This window comes from Takifugu rubripes, chromosome 3 (assembly GCF_901000725.2).
Source record: "Takifugu rubripes chromosome 3, fTakRub1.2, whole genome shotgun sequence".
Taxonomy (NCBI): domain Eukaryota; kingdom Metazoa; phylum Chordata; class Actinopteri; order Tetraodontiformes; family Tetraodontidae; genus Takifugu; species Takifugu rubripes.
Genome location: NC_042287.1, coordinates 9,385,134 through 9,405,078, shown reverse-complemented (window position 1 = coordinate 9,405,078; position 19,945 = coordinate 9,385,134). Strand labels below are relative to the sequence as shown.

The 19,945-nt window shown below is 43.4% G+C and overlaps 1 protein-coding gene across 6 annotated transcripts in view; it reads right to left on the bottom strand.

The window, feature by feature from the left end:
* Positions 1-1,869: 1,869 nt before the first annotated feature.
* scn8aa (sodium channel, voltage gated, type VIII, alpha subunit a) overlaps positions 1,870-19,945 on the bottom strand; it is a 37,281-nt gene continuing 19,205 nt past the window's right edge. For all 6 annotated transcript variants that reach the window (XM_029833624.1, XM_029833623.1, XM_029833626.1 and 3 more), the window contains 11 exons: positions 19,468-19,941; positions 18,708-18,825; positions 18,257-18,411; positions 17,015-17,188; positions 12,274-12,396; positions 8,308-8,592; positions 7,925-7,978; positions 7,601-7,738; positions 7,399-7,503; positions 7,046-7,316; positions 1,870-6,958 (listed from right to left, as the gene is read on the bottom strand). In XM_029833624.1, coding sequence (XP_029689484.1) covers positions 5,799-6,958; positions 7,046-7,316; positions 7,399-7,503; positions 7,601-7,738; positions 7,925-7,978; positions 8,308-8,592; positions 12,274-12,396; positions 17,015-17,188; positions 18,257-18,411; positions 18,708-18,825; positions 19,468-19,941 — 3,057 coding nt within the window. In that variant the 3' untranslated portion in view covers positions 1,870-5,798. The remainder of the gene's footprint in view (positions 6,959-7,045; positions 7,317-7,398; positions 7,504-7,600; positions 7,739-7,924; positions 7,979-8,307; positions 8,593-12,273; positions 12,397-17,014; positions 17,189-18,256; positions 18,412-18,707; positions 18,826-19,467; positions 19,942-19,945) is intronic.

Here is a 19,945-nt window from a genome sequence, read left to right as displayed (position 1 = left end):
TATTTTTTTTTTAAATGTTAGGTTAATTGCTGAAGATACAGTAAGTGTGTGGAAAAGAACACGTCTCGTCCATGTAAGACGTGACCAGAGGGGGGCGCTGTCGAACAGAGAATGAGAACCAGGTAATAAAAGGCTGATTTTAGAAACATCTAAGCGGGAATAAAGGAGAGAATCGGCCAGGAAAGGGGCCCCTGTGGGTACGGATGGATGTGTTTTATTCCAGTGACGCAGTCTGCAGACAAGAGCCGCAGTGCTGAATAGTTATCATGTTGTGAAAGTGTGCGTGGCTTTTTTTTGGTGGGGGGGGGGGGGGGACTGAAGGATATGTGGATGGGTCGATGGGGATGGAGGTTCGCTCATGTGTGGGGTGGGGGTGGACTGGACTTTGGAGGGGTAGTAGTGTGTCTGTCACATTGAGAAATGAGGGTGCAGCCGGGGTGGGGGCTCCGGGCTCCGGGCCACAGTCATGATGTAGAGATGCCCCCCGCTCAGTCTGGCTCTCTGAGGGGGGAGAGAAGGAGGAAACACCGGCAGAGTTCAACGCTGTGATCTCAGTCATGGGTTGAAATGGGATCGTTAGAAATCCCCGTTCGGGGGTTGGAGGTCGTGGCGGGGGGGTCCTCATTGAGTCCTCGGAACTTCTGATGAAGGTCCGAGACGGCGAGAAACGTGGCCGCGACGCTCCCGAGACAACGTTGGATCTTTATTTTTAACCACAGAGACAAAATATATGGCGACGCATTCCAGGGGAGCGGTGTGTGTGCGTGCGTGTGTGTGTGTGTGTGTGTGTGTGTGTAGGTGTGGCCGTCTGCGAAGTAGGTCGACCACCTTCACGCTTTAAACGCAGCTTTTCTAGTTCGCTTCACGCCAACGAGCGCGTTTCCGTCCCTCGGTGCGACCCCACCCAGGAGGACCGGGCTGTGCCACCTCCAGCACCGAGGACACCCCCCTTCCCCAGCTGGGCAGACCGGTGCCCCCAACCCTTCTCATTTCACATGACATACCTCCGTATTGGGGTTGATCCAGATGGTTTCCCGTGGACACGCACGCAAACCAGAGGCAGTGGGCCAAAGTGGGAGGACGCTGCTGACTCAGCCTTGACTGCTGCATTAATTTATCTGCACTGCAGTGCTCCGCCACCTCCCTTCCCCTTCACTTTTCCTTGCCCCCCCCCCCCCGTCCTGCACTCTCGCTCGGCCATCCGGGAGCATCGCGGCGGAAACAGTCGACACGCACCGAAGAGCAGCGTCCTGCATTGTCTCCATCTGTGGATGATGCGGGACCAGATCCGAAGGCGCGCAGGTGGACAGTCCAAAACAGTGCATGCGCGAAACAAGGGATGGGGGGAGAAGAAGAAGAAAGGGGGGCTATGGGAGAGGGAAGAAGATGCAGTCCACCTCTTTATTATTTGTAAATATAAATGGCTCCAATTCCCCCCCCCCTGCGAACAGATGAATGAGCTCCAACATTCCGGTTTCTGCTCTAACATCTTGAGGTTATGATGAGTTTAATGTCACACTTCTCCAGGCTATTTACTTTACGGTGGACCACAAGCCTCACGGATGGACTGCACGATAATGGGACTCCAGTCCATCCTGCGCCTGTAGGAGGGGGACGTTAACACGGGGTTCTTAACAAATTCAATAAGTCCATTAACTCTGAAAGGCCTCCGTTCATGACCCTGTTACCGCAGCGCCGCTCAGCTCTGTTTCACAGGCTGCAACCCACAAAAGTGAAATAATCCTCACAAAATGGTGACTGGCGAGTAAAGTGGACACATGAAAGGCGGCCCGAGGAGGCTCTCGGCTGCAGCCAGCTTTAGGTGGGGGCTGAAAGGTTGAACACGTGGAAGAAAACACACATTTGTAACTGGAAGGCTGCTTTATTGGTAATAAAAAGGTTCGTGCTCAAATGAAGACAATCGTTCATATATTCTTGCCAAGAGTCCAAGTGGTTGTGCGACACACCATCATAATGTATACTGTATATCCTCTTTTATATGGTGTCAAATGATAACAACAGTTTGAAAAGCACTTTTTTCTTCTTCTTTTTTAAGATTTTCAGCAAACAGAAGGGGGAAAGAAATCCAACAAACCATGCTTTAAAAAAAAGGAAATGCTCCTATAATCAAATACTGATACAAAAATAAATTTCGGATGGGAAAAAAAAATTGAAATACTGAAACCAAAGGGAACTATAGAAGGCAAGCTGCTTTTTCACAAGCCATGTGGGTGACACACGAAGCACTAAGAACAAGACATTTTTGAGTTAGCTGCTTTTAACATCACACACTATTGAATATTATGATAACGTGAGGGGTCTGGATGGTCCTCTGGCAGTATTTCTGACTACACGTCCCTGATTAATGTTGTGCTCACCCCAAAAACTCACCCTCCGCCCTTTGGAAACTAGGTTGTATGCTGTTCTTTTTGTTTGTTTTGTTGTTTTTCGGTGTGGCGTCGACGTCCAAATTAGCAGAAAAAGCAGAAAAAAGGCACATGCCATTGTGTGGAACACAAAAAACCCCAAAAAACAAGAAGCAAGTACATGATTGTATGCAAGTTGAGCTTTAATGGCACCGATGTGTGAGGATGTGCTTGGAGGGGGTTGGGGGGGTTGGAGGTTTAGAGAGTGCGTCAGTCACACCAGCTGACGTCCTCTGAGGAAGAGAGCACTGGTACAGTTGGCGGGCAGTGAAGAGAGTCACCTGTGTGAGTGTGTGACTGTTGGTGCGGCCTTTAATACTCAGTGACAGTGAAGAGACGTTACAGTAAGTGAGAAATGTGCTGGTAACATTATCCTTTCATCAAGATCAGGCTACAATCCACGGCAAGCAGCTCCAGGAACATCGCACACGAGCTATCCCCCAACATAGAAGGGTGCTGGAAATAACCAGTTTTAGACATCCACTGAATGTGTTGCACATAAATCAAATGTGACAAACAGTGTTCTTCTGTTTTATGTATATACATATAGACATATATGTATACATGTATTCATCTTTTGTATTATATAATATCTATATTTCATTCAATTTCCACCGACAAAGTGAAAAGTGTCTCAAAAAATCCAAAAGGTAACAAATGTGACAAAGGGCATAGCTGGAAGCCATTCTATATTATTGTTATTATTCCTGTTTTTTTCTTCGATTATTAGTAGTAACATTTTTAAAATCCATATTTACAAAAAAACACAACAAAGCATGCTGATAAAGTAAAAGAATATGATACAATATTTATAGTTTTCTCTCAAAAAGTTCTTTCTTTTTCTGCTATTGTGCCATTTACATCATACCCTGCACTGTACATATTTGTGGTTTCTTTTTTTGTCCTTTTTTTTGTGCCTTGTTTTTTCTTTTTTTCTCGTTTTTCCGAAGTGTGAATGAGTCGATCTAAAAACGTAACATCCGAGATGAGCATGGGGTAAACTGGATGACATCTCTCGCTCATCCTCCGGCGTTTCTCATCGGGAATGTATTTGGTCTCAGAGTGCAGCAGCCAAACTGATTGGGAGACCTCATATTGTAAACAGACCTCAGTAATTGATACAGACAGGGGATTCTGATACAGGCAGTGTTCAACACACCAAATGGCAATAGAGGTGTGACAGCGGGCGCCAGGTTTGTCTCCGGCCGACCACTTATAAATAGGACCACCATCACTTCTGTGTAGAAAATGGAACAAATAAAACATCAGGAACGTCTAAGGAGGCAGTGATTTTTTTGTCTTCTTGACAAAGCCTCAGTTTTTTTTGTCTTTTTTTTTTTTTTTTTTTTTTTTTTATGAAAAACACCCACAAAGCTTATTATACAACATAGCTGCATCAATGTGAGGCCTGCTGATGTTCTATCTCAAGTGTTTCTACCTCCATCTTGTTATGCTCGGAAGTGGGTAAGAGTATCTCAAAGCCTTCGGAGTGCGTGAGAAGATGGTGTGAGCCTGGGTCCTAAGCCACACAGTGTTTAAGAGGTCCCACAAAAGCACAATGATACACTGACGAACATGGGACTTTCAGCACTCAGACCAAAGCAACACTCTCCTCTCCGTTACTCCTGATCTCATGGCAGTCAGTCTAGAACCCTGAAGGTAGGCGCTCTACCTAATTATTGGTCCACTTTTCCCTGAAACATCAGACAAAATGTATTCGACTCTGCAGTCCAAACCACAAGCTCTACGTGACCCCCCCCTTCATGCTAGGCACAACATGGCGCGTCCTCGTGATAATTCTCGGTTGACTTCTCTCTCAGATGGTCAGAATTATTACTTTGCAAGGACATCAGAGAAGGACTTAAAGGCCTTTTTTTTAAAAAGAAAAATCTCTTCCAAGTCTAATTTGTGCTCATGAGCGACCAAACGGGTTCTTCACCACGGGGCATTCTGATGCCAGCCTGAAAATATAAGGTGAACTAGCAACAGTCCTAAATGTAACTGAGAGTTCCAGGTGCATTTTGGGACAGCCTCTTACCAACGCCAGATACTGATTTCTTAACTCTCCTCTATTCTCAGAGTCAGAACAGGGACCGTGGTTTGGAATAGAAACCCAATTTTGATTACGTAATCAAGAGGGGCTAGGCCCCAGATTTGGTTCAGGACGTCCAACGTCATCACAAATCTGTCAGTCTGTCAACAACTTAACATTCTGCTCTCTAACACTCTTAAACTCTACACACTTTCTAAACTACTTTTCATCCAGAGCAGCAAAAACATTCAGATTGTCATGCTGATTTACCCATGACTTCGAGTGTTCACATCATTCACGCAAAGCAAAACCAAAAACCTCTGTCGATTTAAAATCAAAACTAGTGGAGGACAATTTGATTATCATACCAACAGTATTCTATAAACCACTATCCAAACTCCCCATTCGATATTCTTTGAATATCTCCGTTGGACGACCTCAAACCCGAGTCGAGCCACTGCAGCGGTCTGAGAATCAGTGTCATGTGGACTATGGTTACTCATGCATGATTCCAGGTCAATACATGCCTTCATGCAAGTCATTTCTATGCATTGTACGAGCACAATAATTATTATTTATCTGGAACTCGGCCTGCGCGAGTCTCTGTCAGCCCGAGTCAAAAACGACGACTGGGGACACCTACTGGTCAGTGCGAAAGCCCATGTAGAAAAGGTCTTTTTGGATGACAGTATAACAAAGAGGGGATGAAAAGACTGATGACATGGGCTATGTTACTTTTTTGCTGCTCAAATAAAGACACCCAGCACAAAAACGTCTCTGTTGGCGGCATGTTTCCCCCTCCCTTGCTGTGTTGGCTAAACGTGTGCAGCGGATTTACGTTTACTTCTGGGTGACGATGGTGTCACAGGCCCTTAGTCAGACTGCTAGAACAGTTCTACTGGGATGTAACCTTGGAGGTTCGGTCGCGGGAGTCCACGTTGGGTGGTGGCAGGGATTTTGCAATTCTCCGATCACCTAGCAGAGATTTCTGCGCCTTGGCAGTTGATCAATCAGTCAGTCAATCAATCAATCAATCAATAAAAAAACAAAACTCGTGAATGGCCAGCACACGGCGAGACAATGTTTTTCATTTTGCATTTGTTCCTCATTATCATGAACTTGGTCACGTTGCAGCAAAGTTCCGCAGTAAACTGATTGTGTTTGGTTCAGCTGTCTCTGGCGACATAAGAAACCACGATGCCTCAGTGTTACTTGAGTCTGTAAACATTTTTTTGTGTTTTTGTTGTTTTTCTGACTTCCAAATGATCACTTTTTTTCCTATACCAGGTGAGTTTGGGCTGCGAGTCTCATCTCATTTATATTTTATTGGATTTTGATCCCTAACACTTGGATTCCCACTCGTCTTTTTGGTTTTTGTCCTTCTTTTTTCTAGCCCACTCCTCCTTGTTTTCATCCTGCTTCTCCTTGTCAGGTTTGGTCACGCTGTCATAAGAAGGGAGCGAGGCGGTGGACGGGGTGCTCTCCTTCTTCTCTTGGTTGGTCCCACCATTCTCCAGCTTATTGTTGATAAAAGTGTGACGCTTGAAGATGATGCCGCGCCTGATGAGGTGGCCACGATAGGCATTCTGTATGATTCTGGTAGAGATGTCCTCCTGTTTGCGGCGAAGCGTGGTGGTGATGGGTTCGTACGACACCTTGGAGGGGTTGGCCGCCATGAAGCGCTCCTCCATCTGTTGCCTCAGCATGTCCAACTCACCACTGTCACCAAGCACGCGCTTTGTGAAGGCGAACAGGATATCGAGGCAGTGAATGCGATCGCCGCTTACCATGGGCAAGTCCATGGCGATGAGTTCGATAGTGTTGGGCTTGGGAACACGGAGAGGGTGCTCGAGGGCGTCGGCAAAGTCAGACAGCTTGGTGAAAGTAATGAACTGAGAGGCAGAGGGATCAAATTTCTCCCAGATCTCGTAGAAGGTCTCAAAGTCATCCTCGCTAAGTGGGTCAGCACTTTCCTCCGTGGCCACGCTGAAATTCTCCAGGATGATGGCGATATACATGTTGACCACAATCAGAAAAGAAATGATGATGTACATGACGAAAAAGAAGATTCCCACTGAGGGGTTCCCACAGTCGCCCTTGACCGACGTCCCTGGGTTTTCCAAATTAGGATCACAGTCTGGCGGGTAGTTGAGGATGGGCAACAGTAACCCGTCCCAACCACCCGATGTGGTGATCATGAAGAGGATGATCATGCTGTTTCCAAAGGTCTCGAAGTTATAGAGGTCATCGATGCCCACCGCGTGCTTGACGTAGCCAAAGTTAGACATGCCAAAGATGGAGAAGATGAACATGACCAAGAAAAGCAGGAGGCCGATGTTGAACAGGGCCGGCAATGACATCATCAGGGCAAAAAGTAAAGTCCGGATTCCCTTCGCCCCTTTGATCAGACGGAGGATCCGGCCAATACGAGCCAACCTGATCACCCTGAAGAGCGTTGGCGACACGAAATACTTCTCAATGAGGTCAGCCAAGAACATCCCTGAGAGAAAAGCAAAGAGTAAACGCTTAAGAATAAGGCAGGTTGTCTGCTGACATTCTTATGTTGGGTTCCGCTTCTTTCACCTACCGACAATCGACAGGATCACCACCACGACATCGAAAATATTCCAGCCATTGGTGAAGTAATAGTGACGAAGGGCGAAGAGTTTCAGCAAGAACTCCGTGGTGAAGACTACGATGAAGATGAAATTGACCCAGTAGAGGACGTTCTCTGTTTCGTCCGACTGGTCGTCAGTTTCCACCATCATTGTGACCATGTTCAGACAGATGAGGATCATGATGGAGATGTCAAACACTTGCTGTGTTACAAAGTCAAACACCATGCCTTGGATCTTATTCTGCAAGGAAAAAAACGGCAGCTGTAAACAGCAGGAACAAAAATGCCATCGCGGAGAGCTGCTGGTGGATGTAAAGACACACCTGAGGTCGGGGAATAGGTTTCTGAGGCTTTTTGGATCCCAGTTTTTTCATGGCATTGTAGTACTTTTTCTGTTCCTCTGTCATGAAGATGTCCTGACCTCCAAAGTAAAGGGACATGCGCGTATGGTTATAATCGCGTACACGCCTGAAAACATTGTCGCTACAAGTTTAGGGAGGATGAGAGCAAAAGAATGTGTCTTATCTTTTTCTTCTGCTGGTTGAAGTTATCGATGATCACACCAATGAAGAGATTGAGGGTGAAGAAGGAGCCAAATATGATGAAAACCACAAAGTAGATGTACATGTAGATGTTGACCTCATAGACAGGCTGGTCTTCCACCTTAAAAGGAAGCAAAATATTATTTATTAAAATAATTAACCACCATTTTGACAAATTCTACCATTACTTCACATCTTCACATACAACAATAGGCGATGACCTTTTTTGTCTGTTTTATATAAGCACAATTACATTTATTACTTCTGAGGAGTAAAATTATATTTGCTGAGGAAGAAACCATTGTACCTCTCTGGAATCCACAGCCGCATACATAATGTCCATCCATCCTTTGAATGTGGCCTTTTGAATGGGAAACAATCACAAAACCTTTAACAAGCGGCGCACATGCAACCAAAACGATACAAATCGTGTAATATTAATCAAACTCTTTTAGGTCAGACCAAAACAGACGCATGTCCTGTGTTAAAGCTTCACGTTCATGAAACAAACAGAAGATGGAAAAGGCATGGGGAAAAAAGAACAACAATCTTTGAGTTAATGCCTGTATACTGAAGCAATAACAACCATCCAACAGAATGCAAGAAGACAACAGAAGAAAGTATAAAAAAAAAAAGTCCCTCGGATGATGAGAAACAGCCAGAAACAGAAAGTAGGAGTGACGATCTCACCACTTGGAGGAGGGCCAAGTATCCGGCGCCCACATTGTCAAAGTTGATCTTGACATTCTTCCACCTGACCTCAGTGAAATTTTGATGTATGAGGGCTTCGCACTGGGTCTTATTGTTGACCACGTCGACGGGAAACATTTCCTCCGAGGTCTCATTGAAACAGAAGTAGTACTTGCCAGCAAACAAGTTGACCCCCATGATACTGAAAATCAGCCAGAAGATGAGGCAAACCAGCAACACATTCATAATGGAAGGGATGGCACCCACCAAGGCGTTGACTACCACCTAAACCAGATGAGGGAAGACACAATTTGAGAGTGAGAACCAAAACCAAAAAAAGCACCTAGCACAAGACGCTGCATACTGTTATGGCATGACACAGGAACCAAAATAGAGTGTCGCAGGTGGCGTTGGCAGCAGCAGTTCAAGTTTATTATAGCAGAACTGGGTACAGTGCAGTACAGTGCACACTGTGAGGGGAATTAACAGGAAGCAGCTCTGTATCAGTGCCGTTCTAATTACAGCGGCACTGATGGGATTCTGAGAGACTCTTTGATCTGATAAAACTACCAAAAGGTATACACACATCAGCTACACACACTTGCAAGGCTGCTGAATGCTTCTGGTGTTTTTTTTGCCTTTACATTACACACCTTTTTGTATATTCAGCTAAATTTAAAAGAACTTTTTACTTGTATCGCGTTACTCTGGAGTGTTTGCCATACCATTATGAAGTGTCCTTATGTTCATTTGACAGTCAATATTCTTAATATTACTGGCTTTTGTTCATGATTAACAGAAACAAACATGTAATAATTGATGCCCTCACCAAAAATCTAGGCCTCTAGTAATTCAAGTGCATTTACGAGGCGTTATAACCGGTAATAAGCTCAGCACATCAGAACCGCTCACTACCAGTTTTATGCAGGCCGACCAGCAGCTCTCAGGCAGACAGCTGAGCATGCATGTCTTTGGCAGACTCGTTTTGTGGAGCCATATTCCCTCCTCATTACAAACAGACTGGACGGAGCTCTAGAGCCCGATTCTCTCAGCACGTACAAATTCTAGACCACCGAAAGGGTTGAAGGCACGTCGCATCATAAACAGCGTGCGTGGCCACACTTGAAAAGGACAAATCCTGCTGTACGCGCTGAGAGAATGCCTCTTTGCTCGTTCTTAGTTATAATTAAACATGTTTCTAAAATCCAGTGTTTATTAGAAAAAAATAATAAATCAGGACATGCTGTGTGGAAAGCATTCTCAGAAAGAGGGAAAATGGCTTTCAAAAAATGCAGAATGTGCATCAGCATTTACAGTACATGCGTGTTACATGGCATTGTTCACTCTTAAGGACTGTCCAAACCAATAAATAAAGAAATAGAGAAATGTGTGGATAGAGAGATAGAGGCTAAAGAGACTATGACTGATATTTTGCTTGCTTGTTCACTGATTAGCTGTTCTGCTACTGACATGGTCCAAATGGAACTGATGAGGTTTACGTCACGATACGGCAGAGCTACGACTCCAAATATGATGTGGAGTTGGTGTTAATCTGCCCAGAGTGCTGACGTTAATCTCCAAAGGTCGTAGGTGGAACAAAACAACAACCAAATCTTCAGCGTAACTTCAAAAATGAAGATAAAAAAGGTGAAGTGTCTGGTACTGGGATGTAACTGGCAGAATTATGGAACAATGCGCACAAATTTTTAAGGCAGAAATTAAGAACAGCCCACAATTAAAGCGTTGCTTGGTGCTGTTGACTCGTTTTGGACAAAGCGCTGATACAAAGGTTGTCATCATTCTCTTCTCTCCATTCATCTACTTCCCTATTAATTCATTTATCGCTATGACCTCAAATTTTCTGTTTTTAATTCAAACAAAATGGCAACTTGGTTGATGAACATTACAGTAAATAAAAATGATACAGCAGGATCAAATTTGGCTGCTTATTTCCGTCCGCATTACTGGGCCACCATCTACTCTCACCACATACACCCAGAGAACAAAGTGGTTCGGGGACACACTCAAATAAAGCAAATATGTCCATTTTTTTCAACCCAAAAATGACACAATCTCACTAACAGGTCTATTTCCTGTCCCTAAATGAACAATTGTGTCTATAAAATGTCAAAGAAATATTCATCAAGTCTATCCAGAGCCTAAAATCATCGATGTCTGATCATGTAGACTGACATCATCATGGGTTTTAGTCACTGGATATCTGGTATTAATGAGAATTAGTCCATTGCAAAGTCGTACGGACCTACAATGGTTTGTCATTTTTGGGAGGGGCAAAAGAGGGGCAACACAGTTTCTGTCTAATTTTGGAAATGTTACTCATACACTGTATTGCTCAGCAGCAAATGGGCCACAACCCACCAGCAGGCAGAATTCTAAATCGCTTTAAATTGGGACTAGTGCTGCCTCCCGGTTTTGCTTCCTGTGCGAGCGAAAGGCAACAGGAGGTCAGGACCCGCTGTATGTGCTACAGTATGCAGTGCCATGACATGACAGCAGCCTTCGATGAGATGGCAGTCTGGGATATTTGCTGAGCCTCTGCCTGTATTCCCAAGGGAGGGCTAATAATTAATTCATTGTAACTAGTGAATGGATAAAAATTCCTGTAACCTGCCAGCAGAATGGACTGTTGGCAGACCAGTCAGATGGTACAGCACAAGGTGCTAACACTGGCAGAAACTTCACAAATATTTTCCGTCCAAAGCCACAACACAGTGAGTGTGTGGTTTCTGTCTCAGCTCCTGATGCAGAAAGATCCCGGACAAGCAGGAGAGGATGTGGTGACCCGCTAGTGGTCCAGCCCAGCCAAACCGGGTCGAGGTGGAGTGAGGAGTGGAGGGGAAAGAGGTTGTGGAAGATAAGGAGCAAAGGGAAAGGGGGGGTGGATAGGACTGCACATGTGGGGCTGAGGAAGAGGTGGGGAGGAGATCTTTAAAGGAAAAAATAAAGTGAGTGTTTGCAAAAGAGGAAAAGAGGATGAGATCAAGAGAGGCAGAGAGAAGAAAGAGTACTGATGACAACAACCAGATGCAACCTATTGCTATCACCAGTGGCAGAGGAGAGCGATCAGATCTGGGCGATTCACGCACAGACGGCTGAAGCAGCCCGAGCTTCTGTCGTGCAAATTCATTAATTTTCTGTAAACCATTAAATCCTCTGTTATAAATCAGACAGATTCCTCTGAGTGGTTGTTCTGTCGATCTGCACGCACACTTTTAGCGTGACTGGTTGCAAACAGATTACGTCTCGCATCCCCTTGGGTTCCTACTGGTTGTTCTCCATGCCAGATGCACTGAGGGATGGTGTGGGTCGGGGGGAGGAGGGGATATGGCAGCAGAAAGGGACATGTGGGAGCGAGTGGGGGGCTCTCGATTAAAGCAGTGGTTGAAGATCAGGCAAATGAAGAGCTAACTGTTGGTTCGAATGCTCAATGAGATGGAATGTAGGTATTTTCTTTCTTTTTTTTAAGCTTTGAGCAATTACACATTCACTTTGGCCAATTTGAAAGGAAACAAGATGGTGGAACCACAATTTAGTTTGTTACTTGTGTGATGAGGCAGCTTTGTGAAAAGGCATTGCAGTTGCTCTTTGGAAAAAAAAAACTTTCTTCATTTGTTTTTGTTTTTGTGCAGATTTTTTTCATTCTAATGATGACATTCAATTCCAATGCATGCCTTCTGCCGGCGATGCCACTTTACTGTTACTCCCTCAGTCTCCCAGCTGCATCATGACTTGGTCTTTCAGTCCAACAAAGACATGGTAGAGGATTGCGCATGGAAAGGTGATTTCTTGGCTTTTATTTCCTGGTTGAGGAAGCAATCCCCCAAATAACTTGGAGGTGATACTTTTTTTTTTTGTCTTCTTAGTTTGTTTTCAGATCAGTTCTAGCATGCTTTAAACTGTTGAATGGGCATGCGGAAGGATCAGCTGCTTAGCTTTGGATCTTACCCTCATCCCTTCAAAACGTGACAAGGCTCTGAGGGGTCTCAAGGCCCTTAGTGTCCTGAGTGATTTAATGGGCCCTAGATCGGAGTAGCCCAGCGCATTAGCTACAAGGCTGACTATAGACACCTACACAAAAACAGAGAAGCAAAAGAGGTTCCAAACTGTTAGAAGTGAGAATATTCACTAGGGAAGAGAACGCCCTGATGTAAGCGCAGATTGGCTTGACATACACACACAAATCTCTGCATGTATATGCATGTATAATACTGCATTTATACATGTATATTCACTGAGAGACAAGGCCAGGGTTTAGTAGAGGTTTATATGCGTAGTGTTTTGAATAGCAGCCGGCCGTAAGGGTTGTTTGTCTGTTATTTTAGGGCAGCTGACAAGATGGGAAAAGTCCTTTGTACCTGCAAAGAAATTTGTGGTTGAGAGAGAAAGAGAGGAAATAGAGACACAAGATTCATTTAGTGGGTCAATTAGGCAGAAAAGTCCTACAAGAGTAAGATACAGGCGAAGGGACTGGGCGGAGCAGAGGAAAAGGATTTGGGTAAAGAGGAAAGGAAAGAGAGATTACCCTGTGGAAGCTGATTAAAAAAACCCAACAGACTTGAGAGCCTTACCCTTGCCCCTCTAACAATGTTTCTCCATGTCGCTCTTGGCTGAGGCATAAAATCCCACATAATCTAAGACAGACAAACTAATGGAACCTAAGAGAAAGAATACAAGTAAACATGTACAAGTATGTCATTTAATCAGTTTCTGTCACACATTTTATCATGACACAGCATTTAGTCAGTCAAAAGGGAGCGCCACAGTCACAATGAACCACACACGAGAAACAGGGACGAGGTTAAGGGTAGACTGGATAAAGATATTAGCACTGGATGGCACTGAAAGGACAAAACGAACAAAATACCATCAAGTTACGCACAGTAAACAACGGTTAAGCATAACAGCACAAAAGCTCAAGGCAACTGGCGCTGCCACCTCCTGCCCCAACAGCAGCCACCAGGGCAACATTGCAACCAAAGAACTCTCCAGGAAGAGCCATGAGAAATGAGTTCTGTCTAATACCTCCATAGATGACGCTTGTGATTATACAGGACATTATTTTAGTGTTTACAAAACCATTTGTGCCACTGAATTCCTTTTTAAATCGAGTTTGAATTTAAGGCCTTGTAGGTTGAGTTGTGGTTTCATCACTGGCTCTGGATTATAAAGCGTGTCTGAGATGGACATATGTTGCTTAAAAAGAGCAATCGGAGGGAATCATTTAAGATGGATGGGGTCATTTCATTTGTAATAAAGGAGACGTTTCAGGCCGTTTTCTCCACTAAAGAAAGGATTCTTTGGTTTTATAGAGAAGTGCAGTAATAAAACCCAGTTCCAAATGTATTACTTCAAACACAAAAGTGTTTGCTCGAGATTTAGGACGTGATCTGTTTTCAGAGGACAGTTTCACCACTTAGGCTGCTGGAAGGGCTGAAAGCTGAGAACCAGTTCCTCACACATAGGGAAAAATACCTGCAACCAGCCACCGACACCGGTCAATCTCACCCATGATGTACACAACATTCAAGGCTTACCAGAGTCACAAAAGAGGGTTTCATAAGAGGCAAAATCTTCATTCTGACCTACACCACTCTAATTAGCATACAGACTACATGTTATTAAAATGTTTCGGTGTTTATGCATGCAATGGTCCAAAACTGTCTATGCTAAAGAAAGACTTCTTACATTTAAGAAGAGTAAAACATGTGACACTATAATATAGTTTTGTTTATATTTTGGACTTGTTTGGCACGAAACTCATGCGTAATAATAAATTATTAATAAGAAATCTGACGTATTAATGGAGCTGCTGTTCTGGTGTGGTGGTGAGACAGCAAAATAAAGATTTTGTCTTGATCTACACTACAGTGTTTGGGGTAAATGTCACCTTCAGCCTGACCCCTTGGCGTGCACCCCCTTGGGGTGCCTGGCCTGTGGCCCCCGTGCTGGGCCAGTTGTTTCGTAGTGACCTCAGCGTTTCAATGTCCTTCTCTCAGAGCACTGCAAGGCAAGGCCAATGACATCTGGGGCTGTGATCCCATGATGACGACAGCACAGACCAAACAGAAAAAAAACAAACTAAAAACAAAGGGGAAAACAAAACAAAACAATGATAGTAATATGAGTGAAAAAAGAAAAATGAATGAAGCGCAAGTTCTGTCTTCACACTCACACCTTCACTGTTGATATAACCTGTTTTTGTCATTGGAAAGAGCTGAAGTATGATTCCTATAGATATCAGAGTAATATTTAAAATGTGCTGGACTACTTTTAAGAAGAATCTTTTGCACATTATCAAGCCTCACTCAAGATGAATTTGCTTTCTATGCTTCCTAATCCAAACATCATAACATACAACCTGCTCTCAGAATGGAACTCAGATAAAATGGGTAACACAAAGAAGCAGTAACATAAGGGAAATAAGGAGGAAAGCACTCACACAAAGACTTGGGTTTACCCACACTGTGGAAAAAATACAGGCTGGTTTAATGATGGTGCCCCCTCGTCTGAGTCAGCGGCAATGGTTTCACCCAACAGCACAAGACAGTAGAGGAACAGTTACTCCACAACACAGCCCAGACTCATCAGGCATTAGTTAGCCTCTTACTGGCTCTGTTTGATGGGGGGGGGGGGGGGGGGGGAGTGAAGACCAAACTTACCGCTGGCTGCCTGTCACCCACCATCATTACATCTCAGCACAATATTGCCACATTCCTCAGATTACACTTTCAAGAGGGTATAGGGGGGAGAATGGGGGGGTGGGGGGGAGGAAGGTCAGCCTTATATCTTCACAACTGTGGGAAAGTGTTGGGCTTGACAACACACCTAAAAGAAGGGAGTCTATAATGGTAATTAATGCTTTGATGTGACAAACTTTTAAGTCTTTTTCATTGCATGGGCTAAATATGTATATATATATATCGTTTATAATATACTTAATATAATATAATATAATATAATATAATACATTTAGGGCTGTCAAAATTGATGTGTTTTCATGTTGTTAGAACGACTAAAGACAAACAGTGTTTGAGTCCCAGTTAGAACTGTGGGCACTGGTTCTAGTCAGAGGCGAGAGGTCATTTCTCTGAATCACGATGACCTTGAAGGAATATTTTCATTCTAAATATGTGATCGTTCGGACGTCAAGTTCTGGTGTAACGCCTGACTGAACAAAACCTGTTAAAGGTCAACGCTCTTTCCTCATAAAAGGGTCACAAACGTTTTTCATGAAGTCACCAGTTTTTGATCCAAACCTTCATTAAAACAAGCTTAGAGGCCAAACCTCAGCTACTGAGTCAGTCTGTGCACCTCAGATCATATCAGTTATTAAGTTATCGTTCAATCCATTTACATGGTTTCTTCGTGGAAAATTACCTGCAATATTTAGGACTGTATTAAGTCCAAGACATTGAAATCATTTGACAGCCCTAATAATAATAATACTAATACTAATACTAATACTAATACGAATACTACTACTACTACTACTAATAATAATAATAATAATAATAATAATAATAATAATAATAATAATAATAATAATAATAATATGATAGTAGAATTAATCAGCATAAGATCAGTAATAGGAGTCCATTCACAGGTTTTGGCTGAGGTGTTGAACACTGTGGAGTGGTGGTTACTTCAAGGAGAAAGTTAGAAACCAGGGAAATTCTCATTCTATTCGACCCTGTCACTTTTGCCATGATTCTGTCATTCCTCCCACACATTAGAGTTCCCCAGAAATGTTCCAGCAACATAACATTTGATGGTTATGTCATTTTAAAGAGGACATGATGGTTTCCCAGATGAGTTTAGTGAAATATGATTAAAAAAGGTCTCATTCACAGGATAGGTTGGTTCTCAGGTTAGATGGGCCTTTTCAAGCCACCAGCCTTCAGAGGGTTTGCTGAGCAGATTTTAGGGTGGGTGAAACTGATGCTAATGCTGAGACGTACTATTTAAAACAAAGTCTTCTATAAATTCTTAGATTATCATTTGACTGCTATTTCTGACATTAAAATGTAAGAAAATGAGGAAAATGTCCTCTTTAAAACTGAGAATACTGTAATAACCTGGTATGAAAGAATAGAATGAAATCTTTCCCAGTTTCAGTCTTTCAGTCTTGACTGACACAAGGAGCATATTTAGAAAGAAAGTGGGGCCAAAAGTACAGATCAGACATTTTACAGGTCAGAGACAAGGGCAGAGACAGTTTAACAGACACAATTTGATAGATCCCAACTTCAATACATAGATCCTGACGACTGCATGAATCCAATATGTATTTGAAATATGTTCAGCTCCAATTTAGTTGTATTTCTATCAGCTGCATTTGTAATGTTTTTGCTTGTCGTATATACCAAAAGGTATTTTAATGCATGACACTTATATTTGTAATAATATATAATATATATAATATTATACATATAATATATACAATAATATATTTGTAATAATAATAATAACTTATATTTACCCAACAGTAATGACAGTATTAGGAGCAACACATAAATAGTTCTATAAGCACAACAAGCTCTACCTACTGTATATAGATTTCATGTTATAGTTTAAAGCATTCTAATTAATCATTATTTTGTTATCTCTATGGTGGAATTGAGGACCAAAGTAATTAAAAGCTTTTTTACAACCTCTGACACACAGAAGAAAAAAGAAATGGACTTACATCCACAATGAAGAAGTCCAGCCAACACCAGGCATTGGTGAAATACTTGACAAAACCATAAGCGACCCATTTCAACAACATCTCCAGGATGAAGATGTAAGTGAAAACCCTGTCAGCATACTCCAGAATTATACGAACTGTCTTCCTCTGCTCGATGTACACGTCCTCGAAGGCCTGTGGAAGAGCAGTAAACAGGACTCAGCCATGGGGAGGATGCTTGCCGATGATTTATGAACGTTTGATGAATGTTATGATGGATTTGTGCATGACAAACGGGCCCACTCTCACGTTCCTGGTGGCAAACTATGATTTATCAGATTAAAATAATGCACTCTGCATACATTATACACACTGGGAGAAAGGAATCAGTGTAAACTGGGGATGGAGGAAATTAGCAGTGCTCTTCATAATAACATTTCTGATAGTTGAGGCCGGGGCCTCATTTCAACCCCAAAGCTAAACCCTGTTTTGTAAATGGTCCCATCCGTTAATTTAAGGGATCTCTGGTCCCTCCCCCAGCACCACTGAGACTCATAAGTCTACCCCATCATCTTGGTTTATGCCCTTACGGCCAACCCACAGACTATCAATAACACTGAGTATTACCGAGCCAACTTCATTCAGTCTTTACTTAATCAGATTTTTATCAAATAAGCAAACAGCAGATTTTTTAAATATATAATATAACAGCAGGAGATTGACAGGCAAAGCTCTCGATTTACCGGTCGATCTTCGTTCCTACCCTCACCTATGGTCATGAGCTTTGGGTAATGACCGAAAGAACAAGATCACGGGTACAAGTGGCCGAAATGAGCTTCCTCCGTAGGGTGGCTGGGCTCTCCCTTAGAGATAGGGTGAGAATCCGGGAGGAGCTCCGAGTAGAGCTGCTGCTCCTCCGCGTTGAGAGGAGCCAGATGAGGTGGCTTGGGCATCTAGTTAGGATGCCCCCTGGATGCCTCCCTGGTGAGGTGTTCAGGGCATGTCCCTCCGGTAGGAGACCCCGGGAAGACCCAGGACACGTTGGAGAGACTATGTCTCTCGACTGGTCTGGAAACGCCTGGGGATCCCTCCGGATGAGCTGGAAGAAGTAGCTGGGGAGAGGGAAGTCTGGGCTTCTCTTCTTAGGCTGCTGCCCCCGCGACCCGACCCCGGATAAGTGGTAGAGGATGGATGGACGGATGGATGGATGGATGGACGGATGGATGGATGATATAATAGAATATTTCGAAGTGTACTCCTCACCAGGGCACCACTACTGAGGAGGATCATGAAGATGATCAGGGTCTCAAACCAGTTGTGTTCCACAATCAAGTAGCACGTTTTCCTCAGGAACCACCAGTTTTTTCCCCAGCCCATGGTGATGTCAACTTCACAGCACTTATATTTGGCCACACAAGCTGAGGAAACAAAGCATCTGATCAGAAGACATGTCTTCACTTTAAAAAAACACTCCATCATCATTGTATACATTCATATCAAATGCCTCTTAATAACAAAACGCTGATATACTTTTATGATAATTAAATAATTATTAATTATCATTTAGATTTTGCGACTAATTTATTAACTTATTATTACTAATTTAATTTAATTTGCCTGATATATATATATATAATTTCCTCCCAGCCTTTTTTCCATCTCGGTGCAACAGAGTGAAGGTAATCAGTGAAACAAGAGCAGTGAGGAGTCTCACCATCTGTCCAGCATGACTCTGGTTCCATGTACTCCTCCACCGTCTCCACCACCACCACCTCCTCCACGTCAGGCTTGATGTCAATGGTGCTGCCCTCAGATGAACTGGTGTCATCCAGCTGCAGAGATCCAGATATATGGTCATGCAGGCACAACAGGGGAACAACTGATTGGTAGCTCCCCTCAGTTAGTTTGTCTACAGAGGGAAATGGCCCTGAGCTAATTGTGGCGCTAATTCCGACGCAACCTCTGCGGAAATCATGAAAATTCTGAAATACAAATACAATTTGATCAGGTTCTCTCCATAGAACCCTACATATGTCACGCGGATGGACACTGATATAGAAATATCAAATAATCACATGGTCTCTCAGACAATGTTCTAAATGTTTTTTACCCATAAGAGCAGGAGATACACATTTTATCTACTCCAGTAGATCACTGGAGCACTCTAGATCCCTGTCAATGATGGAATTACTATAAATTAGTAGCATTTAGATGGGCCAGACCAGATTACTGCATGCATATGTTATTAAAAGAATAAAAGCACCAAGTGTACATATGAATAATTATTCTCCGATACGTTTCCTCCTGGCAGAACCACCATAATGAACAAGTTTGGCACAACTCAAAGTACACTGGGATGTAATCAAGTATCCTTAAATGATATTTAAGGTGAGGCAAAGATAACAAGGTTAACAGTAACTAAATTAGCCGTAGTTTGCTATTTAAAATGCTGTTACCGAAAGGACCTCACTCACCTCTTTGCTGTTCTCTATGTCCGACTCGCTGCTGAAGTCCTCTGTGTTGAGGTTCTCAAAGTCAGACTCGCCCACGGCGATGGGCACACACACAGTCAGATTGGGGTTGTGGATGAATGACATGTGGTCCTCATCGATCATGTACTTGCCCACGCTGCTGCCAATGCCACTTGTGGTGCCGTTGCCGTTCTTGGCGTAGTCCAGGTCTCGGTTTATGTCCACCCCAGTGTGATTGGCAATGAAGTTCAGTTTTTTGTCATACATGTCATCCAAGGGCTTCTGCTCATCTTCCATTGGTGGTTTTTTAAGCAGACTCGCCATCAGGATCCTTACCTTTGCTTTTATCCAGGCTATGCCTTTCTTAATGCGCATGACAGAAATCTGGAGGTTGTTGGGCTCGCCGTCATCGTCTGTGGCAGCCAGGTTGTCAGCGCTGAACGAGCTCAGCAACAAGGCAAGGAAGAGGTTCAAAACCTAT